Source organism: Haemaphysalis longicornis, unplaced genomic scaffold (genome assembly GCF_048455015.1).
Source record: "Haemaphysalis longicornis isolate Haplotype H1 unplaced genomic scaffold, Haemaphysalis longicornis Haplotype H1 scaffold_8, whole genome shotgun sequence".
Lineage (NCBI taxonomy): Eukaryota > Metazoa > Arthropoda > Arachnida > Ixodida > Ixodidae > Haemaphysalis > Haemaphysalis longicornis.
In genome coordinates this window covers 157,730,218-157,751,739 of record NW_027526445.1, presented here as the reverse complement: position 1 = coordinate 157,751,739, position 21,522 = coordinate 157,730,218, and the positions used below count along the sequence as shown (strand labels likewise).

Below are 21,522 nucleotides of genomic sequence, written 5' to 3'. Positions count from 1 at the left end.
ATGAGGGTGGGTATGAAGAAGAGATGAGGTACGGCATGATGATGATAACTGTCATGAGAAGCAGACGAAGTATGCGATGAATTGGCCACGACAGTGCAAGGGCACTTATCCATGTCTCCTCGAAGTGGGCACTAGCGCATCGTACAGATTGATGCTCACAATATTTATAAAAAGTAATGTTGCGGACTTATTTTAATGGGAGCGTGTTCAAAGTAGCAGGTGAGAAACAAAGGGCAGAAGCTGTGATCTGGCTTCCTTGAATGTGCTTAAATAACTAGGTATATGTATGCCAAGGCAACTCAAAGCTTTAGGGACGAGTGCGTGCTGTTGCTGAAATTGTATACAGTCGAAAACATCAAAGTGGTGATCAACACTGAAGTTCTGAGAGTTAAACGCGCTAATTTACCCCTGGTATAACTAGACGCGCCATATATACTACTGGAATCATCGTTAATGTGCGCCAAAATGTCGACAAGGAGGCATTTAAGAGCTGTGAATACCACTTCAATCATGATATTGTGACGTCACCGACGTAGCACGGTGTTAATTTAAAAGGTGCATGACCAACCTTGAACATGAAGAAGGTGTCGAAATTGAACCTGTCCTTGTCGCTGCGTTCGTCCGAGCTCATGTGCGAGGAGAGTCGGTGTACAAACGTTCCAGAACTAAACGCTTGAAATATGGCCCTTTCAGACTGCGAAGAAACAGTAAGGAGCAAGAAATTTAGTCAAATCTTCCTTTTGACCGTGCACAGATGCAGAGGTTAGATTGGCGGTTGCTACTTTGGTAAAGTGAGCAGTGTATAGAAAGCCGTGTAGATCTGCATGGATATGTGACAGAAATTGAAAGGGGGCGGAGTGAACTTGTTATTTAAGGCATACAAACTATACGAAAAACGTGTTTACGTAAAACCAATGGTGTTTCATAGACTTGTACAGTTACTTTTGTCTTCACGTGAGAAATACGTCTAGTCGTCACAGCCGAGCTCCTTCACGTTCCTGGCCACGTTGGTGTGTGGGGGAACAACATGACTGACATGTTGTCTATGTCTACTGTAACATCGAGCAAGGTAAGGAGTGTCAAATACTACATACGAGTTGTGCGCTCGATGTAGGCTCGCAGTCGAGGCACGGGGTACGCACAGTGGGAAGAGGACCACAGTGGCACGGATCTTTTGGTTCCCAGTCTCCTCGAAATCCCACAGTGTTTTCCACCTTTACGCAGCGTGCTGACGGCTCTCACGGCTCAAAAGCGCTTACCGTACTACTTCCATCACGTCTGCTGTATGTCAAACTCGGTTTGATTCTGTGGCAGCAATAGCCCTTCTTTCTACTGTTATTTGGGGCAATGCGAGAAAACGCGTTGATTTGTGGATCTACTGAAACAGCAATTAGGACGACCCTTGTCATCAAACAAATGGCCATGGGCATTAGACAACAGCGACCTGCTCAAGATACTAAAAGTTCATGCTTCTTACATCAGTGAAATAACCCCCTCAACCTAGAACGCATACAGCTTCCATACGGACACAACAGCGCAAATAAGGTGAAGAACACAGTTGAAAAATATGAATTCCCTGACGAAAAATGTCCTCCAGGCCTCTGGGCCTCGGTCTCACAAAAGTTTGCTTCGGGTGTTCCCCACCATAACACGCAGCACACTGCGACCAATAAAAGCCCGACCAGAAAGCAGACGACCCAATCTTCTGGCCTCTCTCATCGCCGTTCCGTTCCCTCTATTCATTTTCTACCTGGAGACCACACAAGGATTGCAGGAAGGCTTTACTGGAGGCCCTGGTCTTGCAGCCTCCTCCACACGTGCGCACTCCTACTCTGAAAACAAGCTGTGGACTGGGGTTATGGGTGTAGGCAACGCTCAACGCCTCCGTATTGTTTGACCGGCTTGTCGTTGTGGCAGCTGCAGGGATGAGGAAGTTTTCGTGGACGTGGTTCCCCACATTGTCTGCTTTCGGCGCCATGGTTCCTGCTTCAAACGCACGGCTGGGTGTCCCAGAGGCAGGAGACGCTACTGGAGAGATCTTCAAGCGGTGATGCCACGCACCGTGGAATTAAGTGACTTGTCAGAGAGAATAAACAGGACTGTGCGGGTTCTTCGCGGACTGTGTGTGCTGCAGGTGTGGACACTCACATCAGCTTCAATTATGAAGTCCGTACACTAACCGTGCAACCGGCCAGAAATTTTAATTATTTTTCGTTATGTGGCTGCACGAAGCGATGTTTGGGATGGCTCCGCAGAAGATGGGGATTATGCATGCGTGGGTTATTTGTGCGCAAATGTGTTCGCATTTTATTTGTAACTTCCTCTCACTTTTGAAAGTTTTTTTCCTATGCTGTAACAAATTTTGTGGGCATCACGGCCCCTGTTCATTTCTTTTCAATCAGATTCCCGTGATGCCTTGGTGGTTGGGTCTTTTCCTTGGATTTTTACTTGTTCTTTTTCCGTTCATTCAGGGAGCATATTAAAAACAAAAAGCAGGGGCCAAGTTGGTAGTATGTGATACAGGATGAAAACAAAGAAAGACTGGATATAAAGACCTTGCTAGTAGCACTACAGCTGCGTTCAGAAGCTTAAACACATAAACATGAGGGTGGAACGTCTAAATCAATAGCCACATGTCACTCACTATTTGGGCTTCCGCAGAGTTCTGCGTGGAAACTATCTCCTCATGAAACACTATGTCTCCCTCCAAGCAAACGTTTTGCATACGTTCGTATAAGACATTGTCAGTTTATGGATCATCATCATAACCTGCTCCAAATGCGAATACTTCTAGGCTTTTCTTAGGGGCTGTCAATGCAAAAGCATGAGTGTAAAGTTGAAATCTTGAGGCGCCTTGCTTCCGCCCGGAATTGTTGAAGGGCTTTGTAATCTCGCCGCTTGCGACGCTTTGCTTTGTGATCCGCCTTTACACTTTCTAATGGCTTCGACCTTTTTCTATGTAATGCACCACGGCTCGTTTCTGCAGCCGTGTAATAGAAGAGTTGAAGACAATGTTGAATTTCGCTGTTCGTATGTTGGCTCGCTCTGCTACGTTCTTCCGCTCCCTTCATCTCCGGGGTACTACTCTGGCGTGGATAGCCACCTCTCGCTAGTGCTGAAATAAGCTCGCGCTATGAACCCCGCGCGGTACGGAGCGCTTCTTAAGGAGTTTAAACGCTGTTACCATTCCGCACGCCGGCTCTTTAGCCCAATTGGCCATTGGTTGCTGCCGAAATAATAATCACGCTATGACCAGTGTTTCACTATCGTCAGGAGCGCGATGACACATGAGATGAGCATCCAACTCCTAGTGAGAAGCAGCGCCAGCCCTGGATGCACAGAGATTGCGGGGAGCGCCGGACAAGTGGCAGTGCCATCCAGTTCCTCGTAAACGACAATGGCACCATTATGGATATTAGAGCACAACGATGAGTGACTCTCAATTTTGTGCAGCGGGCATATGATCCTTCTCATACGGCACAGCAACGCGTAGTCTTGCCGACTGTGGGGCGGAATCATGGCACTTGTCCTCAATAGAGACAAACCACGTTGGCGTCCGCGCTAGCTTTGCCGTCCCCCAACTTGAACAGTGGTTCACCTTTAGGGGCGAGGAAACCACTTTTTCGTTGCAGGTTTTCAATATAATAACAAGTTTGAATCCGCATTTCTGTCCCACCAACAGCAATCGCGCCAATACATGTGGAACGCAACTGGTTGCAACTAGTTTGAAAGCAACTGGAAGCAAGGCCAAGAATTGTGGAGGGAAGTGGTGAGAAGGGAGTGCCGACAAGCAGGTGTGGGGAGTGCGTGTCATGTCGCCAATAATCGGGCAGGGAGGCGAGCGTCGGGTACTGGCTGCGTCTGTGTAAGCGCGGACGTGCACGTGTTCTCCCAGTTGAGAGAGAAGAAGTGCGCTCGGGTGCAAGTGTCCAATCTATCTACCAAGTTAGAGCTATAGGACAGCCAACTTAAAGCTATAAAACTGCAAAGTTAAAGCTATAGAAAAAGCCAAGTTAAAGCCAGTGAACACCACAATACCCGCTGTTTCTTCAGTATCCGCATCTTAATCACGAAGATGGCTTTTTTTGTGCCTATTCCAGAATGTAGCCTACTCCGGATACGGGAGGTTTTGGATAAAATGCTGTACCAGGGCTCCCATGTCCTTTCCCGGGCGGTATTCTCATGTTTTGGAAGTTGTGTTCGTTTCAAAAGTGTCCGTTTTGAGCAAGCCCTGATTGGCTAAAAGCGCACACCCGGATGTGGCACCATGCCAGCACGGCGGAGCTATGAGGCGCGGCTACTCGTAGCAGATGATTTTTCGTCGCCTTGTTGTTGGTTTGCTGGCGGAACAATAAACTCATAAAAGACAGTTCAAAATAGGCTTAGTTCTTTAAAATGCGTTGACAACAACAGTTGCACAAAAGTCAACCCAAAGCCCGCCTACAACTGAAGTACATCCCAATTAAACGGACGCAAAACAGACGTTTTCAAAAGGGACAAATACGAGAACACCGCCCCTGGTGAGGAACAATAAATTTCACGAATTCACGGACACTTGTTACGCAGAGGCTTCTGATTACTGGCGTGGGGAATTTTTGTGTTTTACTAAGAAATGGGCTTTTTGTCTGCCTTACCATGCAATTAGGGTAGTAAATCACCTCACCACTCACAGCATTCATGTCTTCAATGGTGCGGTCAAGACTGGGCTGCTCTTCCTCGGGTGCATAAACCAGGAACGGCCGTGGAAGCCTATAGAAGCCGACGTGCGTCGCGTGCACAAAGGGGTGCATTTCCCATTGCTCTTTTCTGCAGAAATGCAGGGAGCTGTTGTACTGCAGCCACAGGTTGGCTGGCTTCCGGCCACCCGCCCGTTCCACCAGTGTTCTCAGCGTGGGACTGAGCTGGAGCGAGCTCTGGGTTTGTAAGTCCAGCTCCTTTTTCGCGTGGTGTGGCTTAAGTTGTCTTAGGACCATGCCCATCGCTCGAACGGCTACCTGTGAATGAAAGTGTTCAGGATGAAGCTAGGTTTAGCACAACCGAATATGCGGAGTGGAAAACTGTGTACAGGTTGTGGACAAACAGGCTGATGTGGACAGCAGGCTGTGTGAGGCTGTGGACAGATCCCTTATGGTCGGTACAGACAGAGAGAGAAGGAGACACAGGTGATTATTTCATGCCAGAGACGAGTTTTGGAAGGATGACTTCTAGAATGATCTCCCTCCCTTGGCCACCAGAATTGTTTGTATCCCTGCAGCGGCTTCGGCCATCCGGAGTGTTGGGAGTTCTGGCTCCGGTGTGAAGCCGACTAGGGCACACCTCCCATTGTTCTGTTGCGTGAAAATTGCGTGATGTTGCGTGAAAATCCAAAGAAATGTCAACGCACTTCGTGTGATATGTTTTTATCGTCTTCCGCAAGCGGTATACGAGGGTACCTCTTCTACACCCGCACTCCTACTCGGAGCTTAGAAATTAGGAGAGGAAAACTATTTAGTTTGACTAGTTGAATGAGGACCTAAAGGGACAGACAACCAACTTTTGTGGTGTGCATGTCGTCTAGGTCTAATGAAAGCCAGTGTTTTATATACTGAGGTAAGCGCGATTAGTTTCTGAATGAAAAGGCGGAAGTAATTTTAATTTTTTACTACAATTTCTGAAGTCTGAAAAGTAGTGACACGCCTAAAAGTGACCCTACGTTACGTGTCCGAACAATTCTATTTCAACGCGTTTCAAAAACTGCATGAAGACATAGAAAAGGTTGCACATTGTTGTTGTAGCCGGGCACAAGTTTTTAAATACCTTTTAATTTCACGTGCAGCGAAAAGTGTGTTGCCGCATGGATCACTGTCATGGTGGCCAGCATTTCGTTTGGAGGGACAGGTATGGCTGGTACATCTAAAAGTTCCGATTTTGAAAGTTCTAGTGCGCTATAAGAAAAACCCTTCCTGGTTAAGGTTTTTAAGTGATGCCCTTTCATTTGGGATAAAGAAAGTATAGTCAGCAAAAATCGCTAGTCTGTGTCTGTAAGGCCGTGGGGTCACATCCTGAACACGCTGTTGTTTGGCGTGGTGGCCCCGCACTTATGACAGCATGGAACCCAGGGTTACATTCCCTGGCACACATAGCTGTCACTTCGATATAAAGTCATGCGGTAGGGCAGATAAACAGGCTACTTCCAGGAAACCGGTAAAATGCCGCAAGGTCATTGGCTCAAGGGGCGTTCTTTGGTTTTACCAATGGCACTTACAAAGAGCATTGGCGCCATCTGTGAATAACCACTTGCAGCAGCGGCAGCTTTGCAAAATAAACTTCATTTTAAATCAGAGACAGTAATTTTCACTAGTCAAACTAGTTAGTTAATTTGCAAGTACCTCTCAGCCTGACAACAACCCAAATGACAACAAAGAGGGCCCCTTAATACCTTCGTAAGTAGACTGCATAGTCATTGGCTCGAAAACTACCCTGATTAGCACAGGAGCTGCCGTACTCATTCAACGTCAGAGGTGAAGACGTAAGTGAAAGTGATGCAAGAACCCCACGATAGAAATTCTTGATGTGAAGGCCAAAGTTAAGTATTTCGACCATGACATTACATGCATCGGTGTGGTTTCATCAATTCCGACGTAATCGCAGTGAGGAGCCGTCGATCCGGAACTAGTGGATTCTATGGAAGCGAGGTTAAACGACAGAAAAGTTACCGCTCAGATTTTCCCCCTCTTCAACCAACTACTTGATCAAACATCACCGAATTATATTGCCCATTTATATTTTGGTCACCAATTTGTCAAGCTGCTTTTCTCAACTCTTGGTGTATGCCGTTTGGGCCTTTGAAGAACCAACTAATTTATTGTCGATCCTTTCATAGGCCGTAATAAAGTGTAACCTCATATGGAGATCTTACAAATGTTATTAGTTGCAGAAATAAGTGACAGATGTCTTCACGTGAGTTTACCTTGACATCATTCCTCAATCACGTTTACTTTATCACAGTCTAACGTCCTGTTTAATAATTATATGAACTAGGAACAGATCTACAAGTTACGTTTTTGTAACAGAAGTCACGTTTATAGCAATTAGTGTGAATCGATTTTGTTTACAGTAAATAGGCACTTGGGGATAGGATACTCTACATATCACACCTATTGTGGATAGGGATAGGATATTCTATCAGTATCCTACCATACGGAGGTATGGTAGGATATCTTGATGTATTCTTTTTAGGCTACTCTAAATAAAAAAAGCCTTAGTAACTAGGAGCAAATGCACATCTCAATCAATACAGTCACGAAAGAAGTGAAATTCGGGCGAAATCAATATAATTATGCCCTTGGTCTTTTGGCGTCTTACGTTGTCCCTTTTCTCTCCAGATTGATTTTCTCCAGCTCAAAATGGGCTCTTTGTCTACAAAAGAGTGTAAATCAGGTGGCTTGCTTACTTGAAGCGGTAAAGAAATTTTCCTCCACGATCCCTTTTTTCTTGGTGAGGCTGACTCTAAACAGTGCATTTTTTCGCCTAAGCCTTCTACTATTGACATTCAACAAACATGCAGTTGCCAACATGCAGCAAAAAATGAGCAGCTAGATGTCTCTCCCAGATAGTAAACGCAATATTTCGCTGGTGTTTAAACGAAAATGTTACGGCAGCGTCTACGAAGCATGTTACCATACCACATATTACAGAGACCAAAATCCTTCACGTAGTCTAACACGACTTAGGACGATTTGAGATACATTCACATTACGATCGTATATGGGTACTGCATAAAATTACTCTTTATCCCACGATTTTCATTTCATTCCAATTCAGAAATAAATTTTCAGTTAATTCATTCCTGTGGTCACCTTGCGTGTCCTTGATGCTCCGTTTACGAGGTGGTGAACGAGGGTATGCACCGCTGGCGAGGGCAACATCACATCACTTCGTATGAGCAGCTGGAGCATGACCAGGGCCATGTGGCAATGAAGGCTGTCTCTGCAGGCACACATTATAATAAAGAACTTAGAACATTTGCCTTCGGATCCTCGTTTACTAAGGGCAACCTTAGGATCGAAAACAATGTTGGAATTATTACCTCTCGTAGCAATCACAGTGATACCGCATTTCTAGATTGCGCTGCTGTTATCGAATGATAGAAGTATTCATTACGGTATTCTGACAGTGTTTTTAACATTGCCGTACAAAACGAGGCAAAATTAAATAAATGCGTTGATACTGGAGGAAGCAGGGGGAATGCGGGCATACTTCCATTTCGTTGTCACGCTGTTTCTTAAACTGCTTTTGATGATAAGTTGTGCCATCCAACCTAATACCTGAGTTTGCCGCAAAGGACATTAAAGGCTGAATAAAATTTTGTTTAAACTGAAAGATCTTACATTTCCTAGCACGCGCAGCTTTTGTTCGACGAGCAACGATGCGCTATTTCCTAAGAAATCCGTAGAGAAAGGTGGCGTTTCTTTTTACCGCTTTCAGATCATTTTTTCATGACGTAGACATCGCGTAACAAAGTTGGAGCTAGGCACCGGTGCGGTTTAGTGCGTAAGGGGATGGCGCTAGGCTCCCTCAGGGTGGCAACAGTAGCTTTTACGTCACCAAGCCATGGCCGATTCCCGAAAGCGTTTCTTTGATTTAGGAAGCTGGCTTTCACTTTTAATATTTGTCACTCACGCAACGAGAAATGCTTTTCACCGCTCCAGAACCCGTGTGCACACCTACACCGGACACCCAGACATCATCACGTCGGCCGTGAGCGAAGCGGCGACAAGCCGTTTCAAATATCGAGCACGCGCGGCTGCCCTGCTAAGCGTCCCTCAAGCGGGAGCCTTCATTTAACCTCGTCTGGAGATCACGTCCATTTCAAATTCTCTTCTATCACGCGACGGGCCAACCTGGCGTGAAATACACACTCCCTTCCCGCACCCGTCTCGAGTACTCCTCGTGGCCGACGCTCCGCCAGGCCCAAACATAAAAGTAGAGCTACGCGCGCACGATTTACGGTTTATTTACCTTCAGGGGCTGCAGAATCGGTCGGATAACCCCCTCCGTAAGTACCCTAACCTTTCAGGGGCAATAAAGTTCGAACCGAGCGCGGATTTGTTGTACCTATAGCAACACCCGAGCGCGGAGAACGGATTAGTAGCTCAGGCGGGTCGCTTAAGCACCTGCAGTGCTTCTTGTTCCTTTTGCCTCTTCCTGCCGGGGTTACTGCTTGCAGAAGCTCGAGCGTTCACCATGGTAGGTTATCAACTTCGGCAATAGAGTACCAATGCTTTTCCAAAACGAAACTGAAAGCATGATGGCCGATGGAGAAGTATGATGGAAGCAGCCTGTCGGGCAATGCGTAATAACTGTAGTCAGTGTTTTCTAAATTAGATCAGCTCACGGAAAGTTTTGACTTCCATTTATTGCCCGTGCTCAACCCCTTAGGAACTGTTTGTTTGAGGAAAACATTTATAGATGCTTCTGCAATGACCTCTCGACGTTCCCAACTTTTGTGACGGACCCAATTGCAGTGCCCAAAAACACGTACGGGGCGTCGACCCTTGTTTTCATGTTTCCGAGATTTTTTGCCCCACTAAACGACTTTTAATTGCGATACCGGTGCATTTAGCATCCCGGCACCGTAATCTATCGACATAAGCTAAAAGTGTCGCTGAATCCTACGAAAGAACGACGAAATGAGTGTGAATATCAGTATCTATCAACCTACAAATCACTTAACGTTCAATCAATAAAATGTTCAAGAGAAAGAGAGAATTTCAAGAAGAAGAGAGAATTTTCCTTCTGTAATACTTAATTTTCATGCATTCTCGAGAAACGAAGGAACGCTAAAAAATTTCCCTAGCGTTTTCATGCAAATCCTACAATCTTAAGTGCCATGTGCTGCTGAGCCAATGAACTGACAACGCCCGGGTAACTACTTACAAGTATCCGCTCTGTACTTCACAGACCAGCTTGCCCACAAGTGACCCGTACTCACTGCAAAAATACATAAAGAGCACATTGAGTATTGATTATTGATCGTAATCTGTAAATATTTACTATATCATAGTATGTGTGACTTTCTGATTCTTTCATTGCTCCAAGAATATCCAGAGCTGCATTTCGTGCACTATTTTACCGTTGTGATAAGGTGTTGTGCCTCTTCTTTCGCGTCGCAGTAGTAAAATTTGTATCTATGTAAGGGGCGAGTGTGCTTGGTTAACTTCCTGGAGCTTGATAAAAATTGCAGCTGGGCTACAGTTTTGGTTTACGGTATTCGCAATCACAGTTAGCATAGAACAGTCAACGCAAGAGAGACAGACAAATGTGGCGTTACTGCAACTGAAGTTTTGGAGTCATATCTTCTAATATATACCGAGAATTTGCATTTCTGCCTAAGATTTAGACAGACAGTCGCAGCCTATTTTAAACGTCAGAGTATTTCGCACTCGGCCCTGCTGTCTTTCGATGATGGCTCTTTGGTTACAGCATGCAGTTTTCGATACTAGGAGGTATGTGCGCGTGCTAATATAGTCAAACTACGTGCCCGCAACTTTAGCTGGTCTATCTGCTTGCCGCAGAAAAAATATTAACTTGGACACCGTATATTGCAAAGTAAGGTTCACTCAGCTGCATCCTTGTCACAATATTCCTTAGCCTAACACGACTAACGTTGCCTTAGCTACAACGGTAGCCAACTAGACTCTTCTGAGCGATAACGCCCGCTTGAGCCGTGAACTGCGCCAGCGGTGATAGAGCATAAATATACGTACAAAATTGGGCTAGTGTAAAATCATCTCTTCGAATTTCCGACAAAACTGCTTTTTTATGAGCACGGAGTCCAAAACACAGCGGTTGCACCGAAGTCCCGTCTCAAGGAATCGTTTTCCCACTTTAAACACATGTACGTGACTATGCTGATGACTCCACAGCTTCGTATTAAGACGTTATACAGTACAGGAGCCCGAAACTCGACCGCATAGACTGTCAAGCGTGCTTGACAGCAACCGTGCTGGAATATCATTCAAACCAAGCACCTCTGGGCAGAGTTGCAATCGTCGTTATATTGAATGGGTCCTTGCATATCTGCAACTGCATTCAGTTCGAGGTGTTGGGCCCGCTCTTTCAAGGATGGAGGTACCTGCGAAAGAGAATAGCTGGTGAACAATCATTGATTCCATGGGTTCCTTGATACTACAAGGTCAGCATTGCGGCTATTACCATCGAGGCGATGCGGCTTATTTGGTGTGCAAAAAATCATTAATTTACAAGCGTTTCAGTTGCTTCACTTGCGCAAGAATCCATCAGTATCAAAGATTGAAAGCCGCCCCTTTAAAAAGATGAAATCGTAACAGCACGAATTGAAGTCACAGCTTCTTTTAACGAAATCAAGAGGGAACGTGCACAGCTGTATATCATTTGGTTTTCATAAACGAATAAATGTAGTCCCCATGAATTTAAGGAGATGAACGTGTCCCTGTATACAGCGCATACTTCAGCGACAAAACATTCACACTCATATAGATAGGGAATCACCATATCCTGTGATATTACCGCCTTCTTATCTCCATTTCATTATCGATCCCCTTGAACATACACCCAGGTTTCGCTTATATTTCCACAAGACCTAAAAGCATTAGATGGCTCAGTGAACAAAAAAGCCACCATTCCATACGCCGAAGCCGCTACTAGGATCCAAGGAATCCTGCCTGATCGCTGAGGGGGGAAGACTGTCCAAGACGCCTACCTGTCATAACCCATCTCGGGCATTTAATAAAGTCCTCTCTCTCTCTCTCTCTCTCCCTCTCTCCATGTACGCGCCTAATTCCCGTTTACCTCGACACGCGCCCTGTTGTTTACTTCGTTGAATTGTACTAATTAATTAGTAGTTACGAAATCAAAGGTGTCACCAAATGCCTGGTTCCTCTGCTGAGATGGCTCCAACGAAACCACTGGCCACGAGGGTGCCTGCGCTATCCCCACTGACTTTTGCAATTGGTAACGTTTATATCATTGTTCGAGAATGCTTTTTTACAGCAAAACAAGCTATATTAAATCTTTGTGAGATTCACCGCGTTTATTTTTTCAGAGTAACGCTGGGAGTTTTGTGACAGCAGTTTAGTAATAACTGAGCATTAAGTCTGCATAATTCTGTGTGCTCCCTTGCAAGGGAGCTGATGTGCATTTATATTTCTGTAAAAGTCAGACAGGGCAGATAAGCCAGTTCTTAGAAAAACGATGTGATATATAACCAACTATCGCACACAGCAAATTGGCGCTATGGATAGAGCATCTCCTGCTATGTTTATGACATGATTAACTTAAAACTTGTTCCGTACCTCAAGCTTGATCTGAAGGGTCTCGTGGTGTCGCAGCAGCACCTCGATGATGTCCTCCTGTATCTGGACTATGGCCGGCACCTCTGAGTGCTGGGCCCCGACTAGCGCTGGCCACAGGCGTCCCAGGAAGGACCAGTCTCGTACCAGGAGGAGGGTTCGGTGCTTGTCTCCGAGAATTATGCTCAAGGCCGCGCTCAGCTCGTTGTTACCTCTGCTTTCGGGCAACGGCGAGAGCAGTTCGACCAAGCCGTCTATCAACAGATTGTGCGAGCCTGGAAAGTTGTCCAAGAATTTGTACAACAGCTCCAGGGCATCCATCCGAACCTGTCCGGAAATAGAAGGGCACATCAAAGAATGAAAAATGCAAATTATAGATGTATATATTTAACAAAAAAGTCTGAAAAAAATTCCCAAACAGCAGTCACTTGTCATTTCTTCGCCCCGCATGCTGCAAGGTGTAAACAGGCGATGCGTCGATTTTCCAGCAAATAGTTTTTTTTTGTTTTAACTAACAATTAGCAAAGCATCAGCCAAGTAGCCGTAGAAAAAACGATGATTGCATCAACAGAAGTTGAAGTTGAAGTTTAACTTTACTTCCAGTCACGTGAAATGGCTGAGGAAGCGGGGGGAAAAGCCGCAGTACTACCGGCTTGACGGTGATCCCTCCTCCAACGACCCAAAGAGCAGAGCGTGGCAGTAAAAAAATTTCAAAAGGCCAACTAACAACAAACAAAGCACCGGCGAAATAACGAAATTATTCTTTAAAGCAACTAGATCAAATTGAGGCGTTCATTCCGATTTGGCAAATAAAGCAAGCCTAAATTCTGGCACCTAACTAGGTGGGATTTCTCGAATTCAATGTTCCCTCTTTATGACGCCTTGGTCTATATTTCAAGCTCAACGTAAATAACGAGCTCAAAACGGAGTTTTCGCTTTATACACACGTGGTATGTAGGTTTACGTTACGAATGCTGCTACACCGAATCACCAAGGCTCCCATTGGAACGTATTCGTAGCTTTAACATTTAGTCATCCGTTTCTAAGTGTTGGTTGTTACGCAGCTTAAGGTGACTAAAAGGATTGATGTCAATATGCCAGATGTCAGTCATCCAGAAAATCAGTGATCATCTGCCAGTTTAGAAATATTCTGCGCTCGGGCACAATTACCCGTCTACATATTACGGCATAAAGGGTAGCAATGTCTTGGCAGGGGACATACAGCACCAATATACCTGGCGCAAAATCACGCACTTAAAATGTCAAGTGCACACCTAAATGACACTGCACTGCAGCGCCTTGAAGCGGCTGCACAACTTGCCTCCATCGGAGTGCCGACGCCGAGGCGGAAAACGTCTTGCATAATGTATCGGTGAGTGTTGGTGAAGTGGCCCTTGCTCTGACGAACCTCACGCATCTGCGAAGAAATGCGACCTGTTGGTTCATGGAACGAGTGTAGGCGTTTTGGGAGACCCAAATCAAAATAGCGCATGCATGTACACGCCAGAACTTGCGCAAGTAGAGCAAGAAAACCTTGTTATGTCCTTGAATCAGACATTTCGAACTCCACTGCGTCCCGCTGACTATAATGTAGCTTTCACACGCTGCACTCACCCATGTTTCACTTCATCTATGCATACTGTCTGCCCTCAATGAAGGCATCAGGGCAGGCGGAAACTAAAAAAAGGACATGTGCGTAGTAAAAGCAGCTACTAAAAAAGCACTCTGCAAGTACTTGGTGAACATTTTAGGAGCCCCAATGTAACAAAAATATGACGCAACCCTACTGTAAGTTCAAGACAAGCCAGTTAAGGTATATGTACAATACATCATTTTTTTTATGCCCACCCTTGCGCAAAGAAACAGGCGCACTTTTTCTTATTAAATTCTTAATTTTAATGTAATGTTCATTGCTCTATTTCTAGATCGAATGCTTGGGCAAAAATTCACAGTTTATCTTATGTAATCCCCAAGACAACTTGAAGGTGAATTCGTGGGCGGCGATGCGTCAAACTAAGACAAGGCACGATCTACTTTTTCACTTCATCCTTGGCTCCCCGCGATGCGCACACTTGTTTGGCGCACTTGTTTGTACACGTGGACTCCTTCGAGCAGACCATGTCTCTCTTTCTCTTCCTATCCTACCAACTCAAAGGCTATCTATCCGATACCCTGATATTGACCTCCACCCAAATTGACTTTGCTAGACGCATTTTCCCACTTTTATTAGCTTATTTAGGCACTCTATTCGATCACCAAAATTACTTTGCCTAATTAGCGAGCTCATTTACCAATATTTTGTTTGAACTCTGAGGGTGAGTTCAGCGGCTTAGCGTGCCTTATACAGGTGCTACACGTCCGTTTCAAAGGCCTTCCGAAGGCCTTCGAATCAATTGTCTGTCGAGTGCCCCATAGCAAATCCATAAGGCGCACTTTCAAGCGAGCATTCAACTGTCAATTGGGAGGTGCCGTGTAGCACAGGCACTACAAGCGCGAGACATTCGTACCGCGAAACGTTTCATAACCCACCCCTTTTGTTTGCAATACGATAGGTCGGGAGCGTTCAAGGTCCACAGAACGACGGCGCATATCGCGCGTTCGCCTTAACAACAAAACTTTCAAATTGCAATATCAGTTAATACGAAATTCTAAAGAAGCACTGACGATTACTGAACTCCCTCATGCGAAATTTGGGTGAAGCGCGAACTGCAGTCTTGTCCGTCACGGCGCAAAGCTGCTGCGTCTGAGAAAGTAGTCGCGTGGTCAATGACCGCACGGTGGCGCGCGCTACTCTCCCATTATCTCACAGCGCTCGCGGCCGGCGACCATGTTGTTGCAAATCGTGTTTGAACCTCCCGCGCACATCTCACCTGGTTCGGATGAGCCACAAACGGAGGAAGAGCCGCTGGCGAAAGTGTGAGGGGAAGGCCGCTCCCCGGCGGCGACGCATGGCAAAAGTGTGAGGGGGGCGACGCATGGCGAAAGTTTCACATACTAAGCTTCACACCCGCTGGGAGATGACGCCATAACAGCGCGTGCCGCCCTCCCCCTCAGACTTTCGCCAAGCGCTTCTCCACCGTTTTCTTTCTGCCTGGGGTGTCTCGTTTGCTCACTCGGTTACGCAGACATCACCTTCGGTGCCTTCGCCGCCGCCCTCAAACCCTGTACGGGGACCAAAGTGCTGCGCAGTAAAACGGCTCATATCTTCAAGGCGTCTTATATTGCTATGCAGGTGCGACCATATAGCTCGAGCGCACTGGGCGAAGCTATCTGGATGATTCATTGCCTGCATGCTACAAGGTCTGCGCGGATACACGCTAATGACGCTAAGGGCAGCTCGGATGTGCAGTTTGCAAATAGCCTGCCGATGTTGCACTCCACAGGTAAGCTGGAGTGCTAATACTTTGCTCAGAACACTCATAACAGAGACTGCGACGGTACACCCCACAGGCACACCTCGGTAGTTGAGCGTTGTCCGCAGCTCTCTCCAAAAGAACCGAAGGTCTGAAACGCTTAACCTGATAAACCAAACAAAGATCTGGAACTTAATGTGGCTGGCGTGGCCGAAACACTATCGCATTTTGCCATAATTTGCGGCGAAGCCAGTAAATCAGCCAGATACCAAACACTGCTGCTTGCAAAAAAGTGGTCGCGCCCTGGATGGAATGCTGTATGCTGTAAAAGGTAAAGTATTGGCCGAACGTCAAGCGCAATTTTCCTTTCGTACTATGCAAGTAAAGCTATGAAGAAAACATGAAAATTCAAAATTTTCTAGGACTTTTTTTATCACTTAGAACGAAGGGAAGGTTTTTTGTCCCGAGTACATAAAACTGTTTACATTTCCTCTCGTCAAAGTTCCTTATTCACATCACCGTTACAAAATGCTGTTCCCTGGATTTCCCCTCTTGTATCGTCCAACCATATACTGAAGCGCTCATGTTAATCACAAAACGAATGCACTAATCTAGGACCCTCCCATAAAATACTCAATAGTGTTTCCGTTCACGTTTTCTTTGTGGACGCCAAAGCTTCCTTCACGCTCAGTGCTGCTTTCTTGATTTTTAGGAGCTGAACTAGAGTCCTAAGGGGTGCATATCGCAGTTTGGAACTCACTTCTTGCTGGATGTGTGCCCGCTGAATCATCAGTGCCCGGGTGTCTTCCTCGGGATTGCAAAGCTGCACAGAAATAGACCTGCTAATTTACATTCATACGAAACATGGGAAGAATGTAGCTATTTGACGCGGTCACGCCTGTAGTTTTTAGGCGCTGCTCTTTTGACAGAAGTGACTGTCGGAATACTTACACTTTTGCAGCCAGCACTATTTCGACTGCTCTGCCTCTGCAGACTGCCACACTACCGCGTATGCCCGTGACGTAACTCTGTGAAGTCTGTCTAAAAGCGGCTGTCTTACAGGTATTATTTATAGTGCGAGTGTGAGTGTTCAGTGCACGTTTAAGGGGTGGGCCATATCAATTTCCACTTTCCCTGCATAAATGTAATCTAACATTTTAAACCGTGCGTGATTTCTTCGCTACTGTTAATTTTTTATGCAGTCTTTATATAATATGAAGAACACTTTCGCAATGAGCTTGGATGTATCCCGCTGCACCTAGGTGTGAAAGTGTCCTAGGCTTAGACGGGCACAAATGAGATATTAAGAAAAGACAACGAGAATATAAATGATATCTCCACGTTTGGAAACTGAGATGAACAATGAATTGATCTCTAGTGTACAATTTTAATTTTTATGTCAACATACTTGTTTCCTGATCTACGTTGGGTAGTGGCGGCATCCAAAGCCCATGCATCCATGCGTTATTCTGTCGAGCGCAAGACCTAAAGACACGAATTTGCTGCAGTCTTAGACCGGGAAGGCCTACGCCAGCGTGTCCGGTTATTGCTAGCTTTCTGGGACACTGATTTTACGCATATATTGAGTGAACAGCAGGTTCTCAAAAGCAGTAAAAAATTTAACACGCTCGGTGCTTCTCAATTACCCAGTTTCCGAGCCACTTCCGCGAGTTCAAGACTTCTTTTTCCGTAGCTTCGAGGACGTCTGCAGGCACGCCCCAGAAGAACATAAGGTCATCGTACACCTGCAATAAACGCTCATTTACAAGCCTCCTTTATTCCGATCGAGAACCTTCTCTGTTAACCTTGATGATCATGCGGATGGTGCCGACGTCGTCTCCCCGAGCCTTCATGGTGTGCTCTGCAAAAGGGGAAAAAAGGGGGCTGAGCGGGATGGACAGCCCGTTAGGGAGGGTCATCGTACCTAGAACCTGACGTGTTATGGATGCCACCACTTGGCGCACGCTCACCCCGGACTTGAAGCTCACAGCTGCAATGTGAAGTACGCAGTATAGATTATCTGCTCTGCATTCAAAAGTAACTTTTCTGCGTGGAAACGCCAAATAAGTAGGGGCGATGTTTGTTTCATAGCTTTCAGGCCTCTATACAGAACATTTGCATGAGGACACTAGAGGTTGGTGAAAAAACATTGAAAAGCAATTATTATATTGACTCGTCATCGTCATCATCTTCATTATCGTAATCATCACACCAACTTAAGTCCACTGCAGTACGAAAGTCTCTCCCATTGACTCCCAACAGCTGCTGTCCTGCGCTGCCCGCGTCTATTCTTTGTCTCCGAATTTCCCTATTTCGTCTCTCCATAAAGTTACTGGACTTCTCCTTCTTCTAATCCCGTCTCTCGGTATTCACTGTTATCCTGGTGCTCCACCGGTTGTTATTTAATTCGTCTCACGACATGGCCAGCCCTATAGTACTAGTGTAGGTATTTTTATAACCATCGGTTATGTTCAGTGATGAACGAACAACTCGACAACCACAAATATCGCTTGAAAAGGTGGCAGCCTCGGTGTTACCACTTTGGGAACCAAAAGACCCAGGAAAGCACGGTAAGCACGATAAAATTGATTCATCGTGTTACTAAGTTTTTTTTTTGCTTTGTCCACCTATCTTTGGCTCCATTGCTGGCTCATAAGTTCGTCTCAGCGTCTACAACTCGGCCTAATATACGCTGGCTGTTGTTGGCAACAATGTTCAATTTCAAGGTGAAACAATCGAGTGATGTGGTGACTTACTTTTTGTTCCCAAAAACACCTTGGACTGAAAATTCGCAGCAACTGTTGTGCCTAGCCTGTAAAAGTGCATACATAAACGTTTTGTAACCTGAAAAGTTTGAAGAAGCACTGACTGCTCTCGGCTGCGCTATGCCAGGACGAAAATGAGAGCCCCGTGTAACTTACCCGCTCTCAAGCAGGGGTTACAAACCCGGATCGACTTGGAATAATTTTAACGACAAAGCGTAAAAATGTGCTCCGCCCAGTTGAGCCACCCATGTAATTAAATCGCCGCAGCTGACGCATAATTACACAGCGGTAGTAGACAGCCTTTTTCCGTTCAGCAGGCGAGCCTGAATGATTGGGCGGGCGCCGCCGTGAGCTCCTCCACGTTCTTGTGTGCATGCATGCCCAAGCGTGTAGGCGCGGCTCTTTTACTTTGTGCTTTATTTGAGGCGTATGACGTGTCTCTGATGACGTATCTTCATGACTCATGTTGATGATGACGTATCTTTATAAAAATCTCTCGGTCACGGGACAAGGCCGCCTTTTCCCGCAGTGACACTTAGGCTTTTTTCTTAAAAAGCCTTGAATCACAATTAAGTAATTAAAGCGTAACAAAGGAAGAAAAAGGCGAATTCATGTCACGATATCGATGTTTCCCTGAGTAGCCTTTGTTTTCCATGTACAAACATCTCGTTTGGCTCACCAACATATTAAAGAACACCATAAAAATCTTGTCATTGTTGCAATACTATTTAGCCGGGCAAAAATTATTCATTGAGACTTAGTTCCAGTCACAGCAGTAGTTTAAAGCTCTGTAAACAAAAACAAGAAGGTAAGAACTGGAAATGTGCCAATGACCAGGCATGGCTGAAAACAGACGTAAAAATCAATTTAAGGTTCATTCGTTCATCTTTAAAGGGGTCATGCAGACAAAACACAAGTTTGGTTTATTCAAAAAATTTAACGTATTTTAACGTAAACTTTGGTCAAATAAGCTGCATAATTAGTGAAAAAGGGAATGGCCATGCGACCCACTAGCTTGTTTCCCGCAGCAGAACCCATGATGTCATATGGCCAGCTGTGCGATTGGCTGAGGCCGACAAAAGCGAACTCAAATTATACAGGGCTTAAAGCGTGCCGAACGAGCTATTTGCGGTTAAATTTAGAGCAAATTCTCTTTATACCAGTACGAATTGTGGGGTGAACATTATAGTTACGAACAAACACGTAAACACCCAAGCAGTTAGTGCGGCACTTTGCCGGCTGGCGCTGCTTGATACAGCCGTCGAACGTGTTGGACTTGTTTGCCACGACACTGACCAACTGACATAAGCTTACATGACCGCTTACATGTGGTCGCTTACATGACCATATCTTTAGAGTCATAGCTTACGTTTTAGGAAACGATTAGTATGAACACTAATAAAAATACAGTACACTCTCGATAAACGGAACTTCAAGGCACCGAAAAAATTAGTTCCGTTTAACAGGAGTTACGTTTACTGAGATAGATGTGTAAAAGTGCACATTTGTGTGCGTACGCACTCTTCATACCATTTCATGGAACTCTAAGCACTAGGAGGTGAATGTAGCTGATAGGTTTTTAGAAAGCAAGAAAACTAAAAAAAAAGTTTAGGCACAGCATTCACAAAGTTGATTTGGCAACAATTAGCCGCTGTGCACTACAAAATGCATCAATTATCTTTGTTTGAGTCCTTGAACTGCGTCTTCACGGAGGTTAGAGGCCTCCACATCGCGAGTATTACGAGCCACCGAATTTAGAATACGGCAACGCGGTAATGAAGCACGAATAGCACCACGATGGCACAAACAAGGCAGAAGGAGCTGAGCCCTATATCCTCAGCGTCTTGAATCGAGACCAAACGACTGGAACAAGAACTGCGATGTTGCATTTGTTGCGCTAACACGGCTGACCACTAATGAGACGGGGCTTACAAGGCAACGAGGTCTAAAAAACATGAAGGAGAAAAAAAAACTAAACAGCCGGAATCGTAAATAGCTGATTCTCATGCCGATGGGTTTCACAAGATGTTCCATTTCTAGTTCCGTTTACACGGTGGCGCGGAAATTTTAGTTTCGATTACCGATAGGTTTTTTACGTTATCTCAATACAAAACCAACCAACTTACAGGCTACTGTTCCGTTTAAGCGGCGATTCCGTTTAACCGATTTCCATTTATCGAGATTGTACTGTACGGTGAATATAGAAGTTCGGCCAGAAGCAAAGTGTGAACACTGGCACTTCAGCAGTATTGCAGCGTCATCTATGGAAGTTAGTGATAAAAAAGATAACCGAACGGTAGTCTGCGGGATGGTAGCAGCCCTGGTCAGCAGGTTCAGTTTTAAGTCCATGCTCTGGCTATGTCACTGCCGACGTCATGAAAACACATTATTTAGCGGGAGAATTAAACTTTTGGCTTAAAATGTTTCATTTCTCACTGAATGAAGCATCGTTTGCTGCCGGACAAGCGCTGAGGTCACTATAAACACTTATTCTTTGGAATAAAACACACTTGCATGGTCCCTTTAAGAATGTCATAACATTGTTCTCCATTTTTCTCTCTTGTGAACTTGATTCTCGATCTGATGCAAGTTCCTTGACCCGCTGTAGAAGTCCGCAACGCGGTGCTTCCTGATTGCCCCTCGTACGCCGCGCCAACCACTCTTAGCGTTGTATCCGTCTTAATGCTCATGTTTGCTGGCTTTAGCGGCGCCGTTGGCACCACGTCGTTCGTTCCGTGGTCCACCAGTATCGGCATTTATTAACCGTTGTTTCTCTACCTTTCTCTTTTACCGCCCGCACTGGTTACTTCGAACGCGTAGAAGCGGTCGTGAGAGTCGCAATACCCATCCAGTCAGGTGCATTGGCGTTCCGCGCTTCTACTTGCCTCTGTGACAACGTGGCCAGCGTTCCGAAGGTTCTCCGCGCCTTACCTCCGCGCTCTCGCTATATTTGTTCCTCTGTCCCTCCCTGTGGTTACGCGACAATGGACAGAGCCCCACAGACCTTTTGCCGGAATGCCTGAAGTTTTGCTCCCGCAGTATAAAAGGTGCTTAATATGAGTTCACGCTACCTAAGACGTTTTTTATATGAAA

At 45.6% G+C, this 21,522-nt stretch overlaps 3 protein-coding genes across 3 annotated transcripts in view; all 3 read right to left on the bottom strand.

Annotated features, from left to right (window-relative positions):
* LOC144149024 (proteasome activator complex subunit 4-like) overlaps positions 1-676 on the bottom strand; it is a 28,700-nt gene extending 28,024 nt beyond the window's left edge. Inside the window, exon 1 of the mRNA XM_077680568.1 lies at positions 569-676. Coding sequence (XP_077536694.1) covers positions 569-631 — 63 coding nt within the window. The 5' untranslated portion in view covers positions 632-676. The remainder of the gene's footprint in view (positions 1-568) is intronic.
* Positions 677-1,735: 1,059 nt separating this feature from the next.
* Positions 1,736-7,957, bottom strand: LOC144148550 (proteasome activator complex subunit 4-like). The gene is made up of 3 exons (XM_077680071.1): positions 7,839-7,957; positions 4,671-4,994; positions 1,736-1,750 (listed from the first exon to the last, which is right to left on the bottom strand). The coding sequence occupies exons 1-3, from the start codon at positions 7,947-7,949 to the stop codon at positions 1,736-1,738; spliced, it is 450 nt and encodes a 149-aa protein (XP_077536197.1). The 5' UTR covers positions 7,950-7,957.
* Positions 7,958-12,296: 4,339 nt separating this feature from the next.
* LOC144148549 (proteasome activator complex subunit 4-like) overlaps positions 12,297-21,522 on the bottom strand; it is a 48,450-nt gene continuing 39,224 nt past the window's right edge. The window contains exons 15-20 of the mRNA XM_077680070.1: positions 17,635-17,654; positions 17,470-17,525; positions 17,311-17,409; positions 16,425-16,487; positions 13,633-13,728; positions 12,297-12,638 (exon numbers count right to left, since the gene is read on the bottom strand). Of these exons, the coding sequence (XP_077536196.1) occupies positions 12,297-12,638; positions 13,633-13,728; positions 16,425-16,487; positions 17,311-17,409; positions 17,470-17,525; positions 17,635-17,654 (676 nt within the window). The remainder of the gene's footprint in view (positions 12,639-13,632; positions 13,729-16,424; positions 16,488-17,310; positions 17,410-17,469; positions 17,526-17,634; positions 17,655-21,522) is intronic.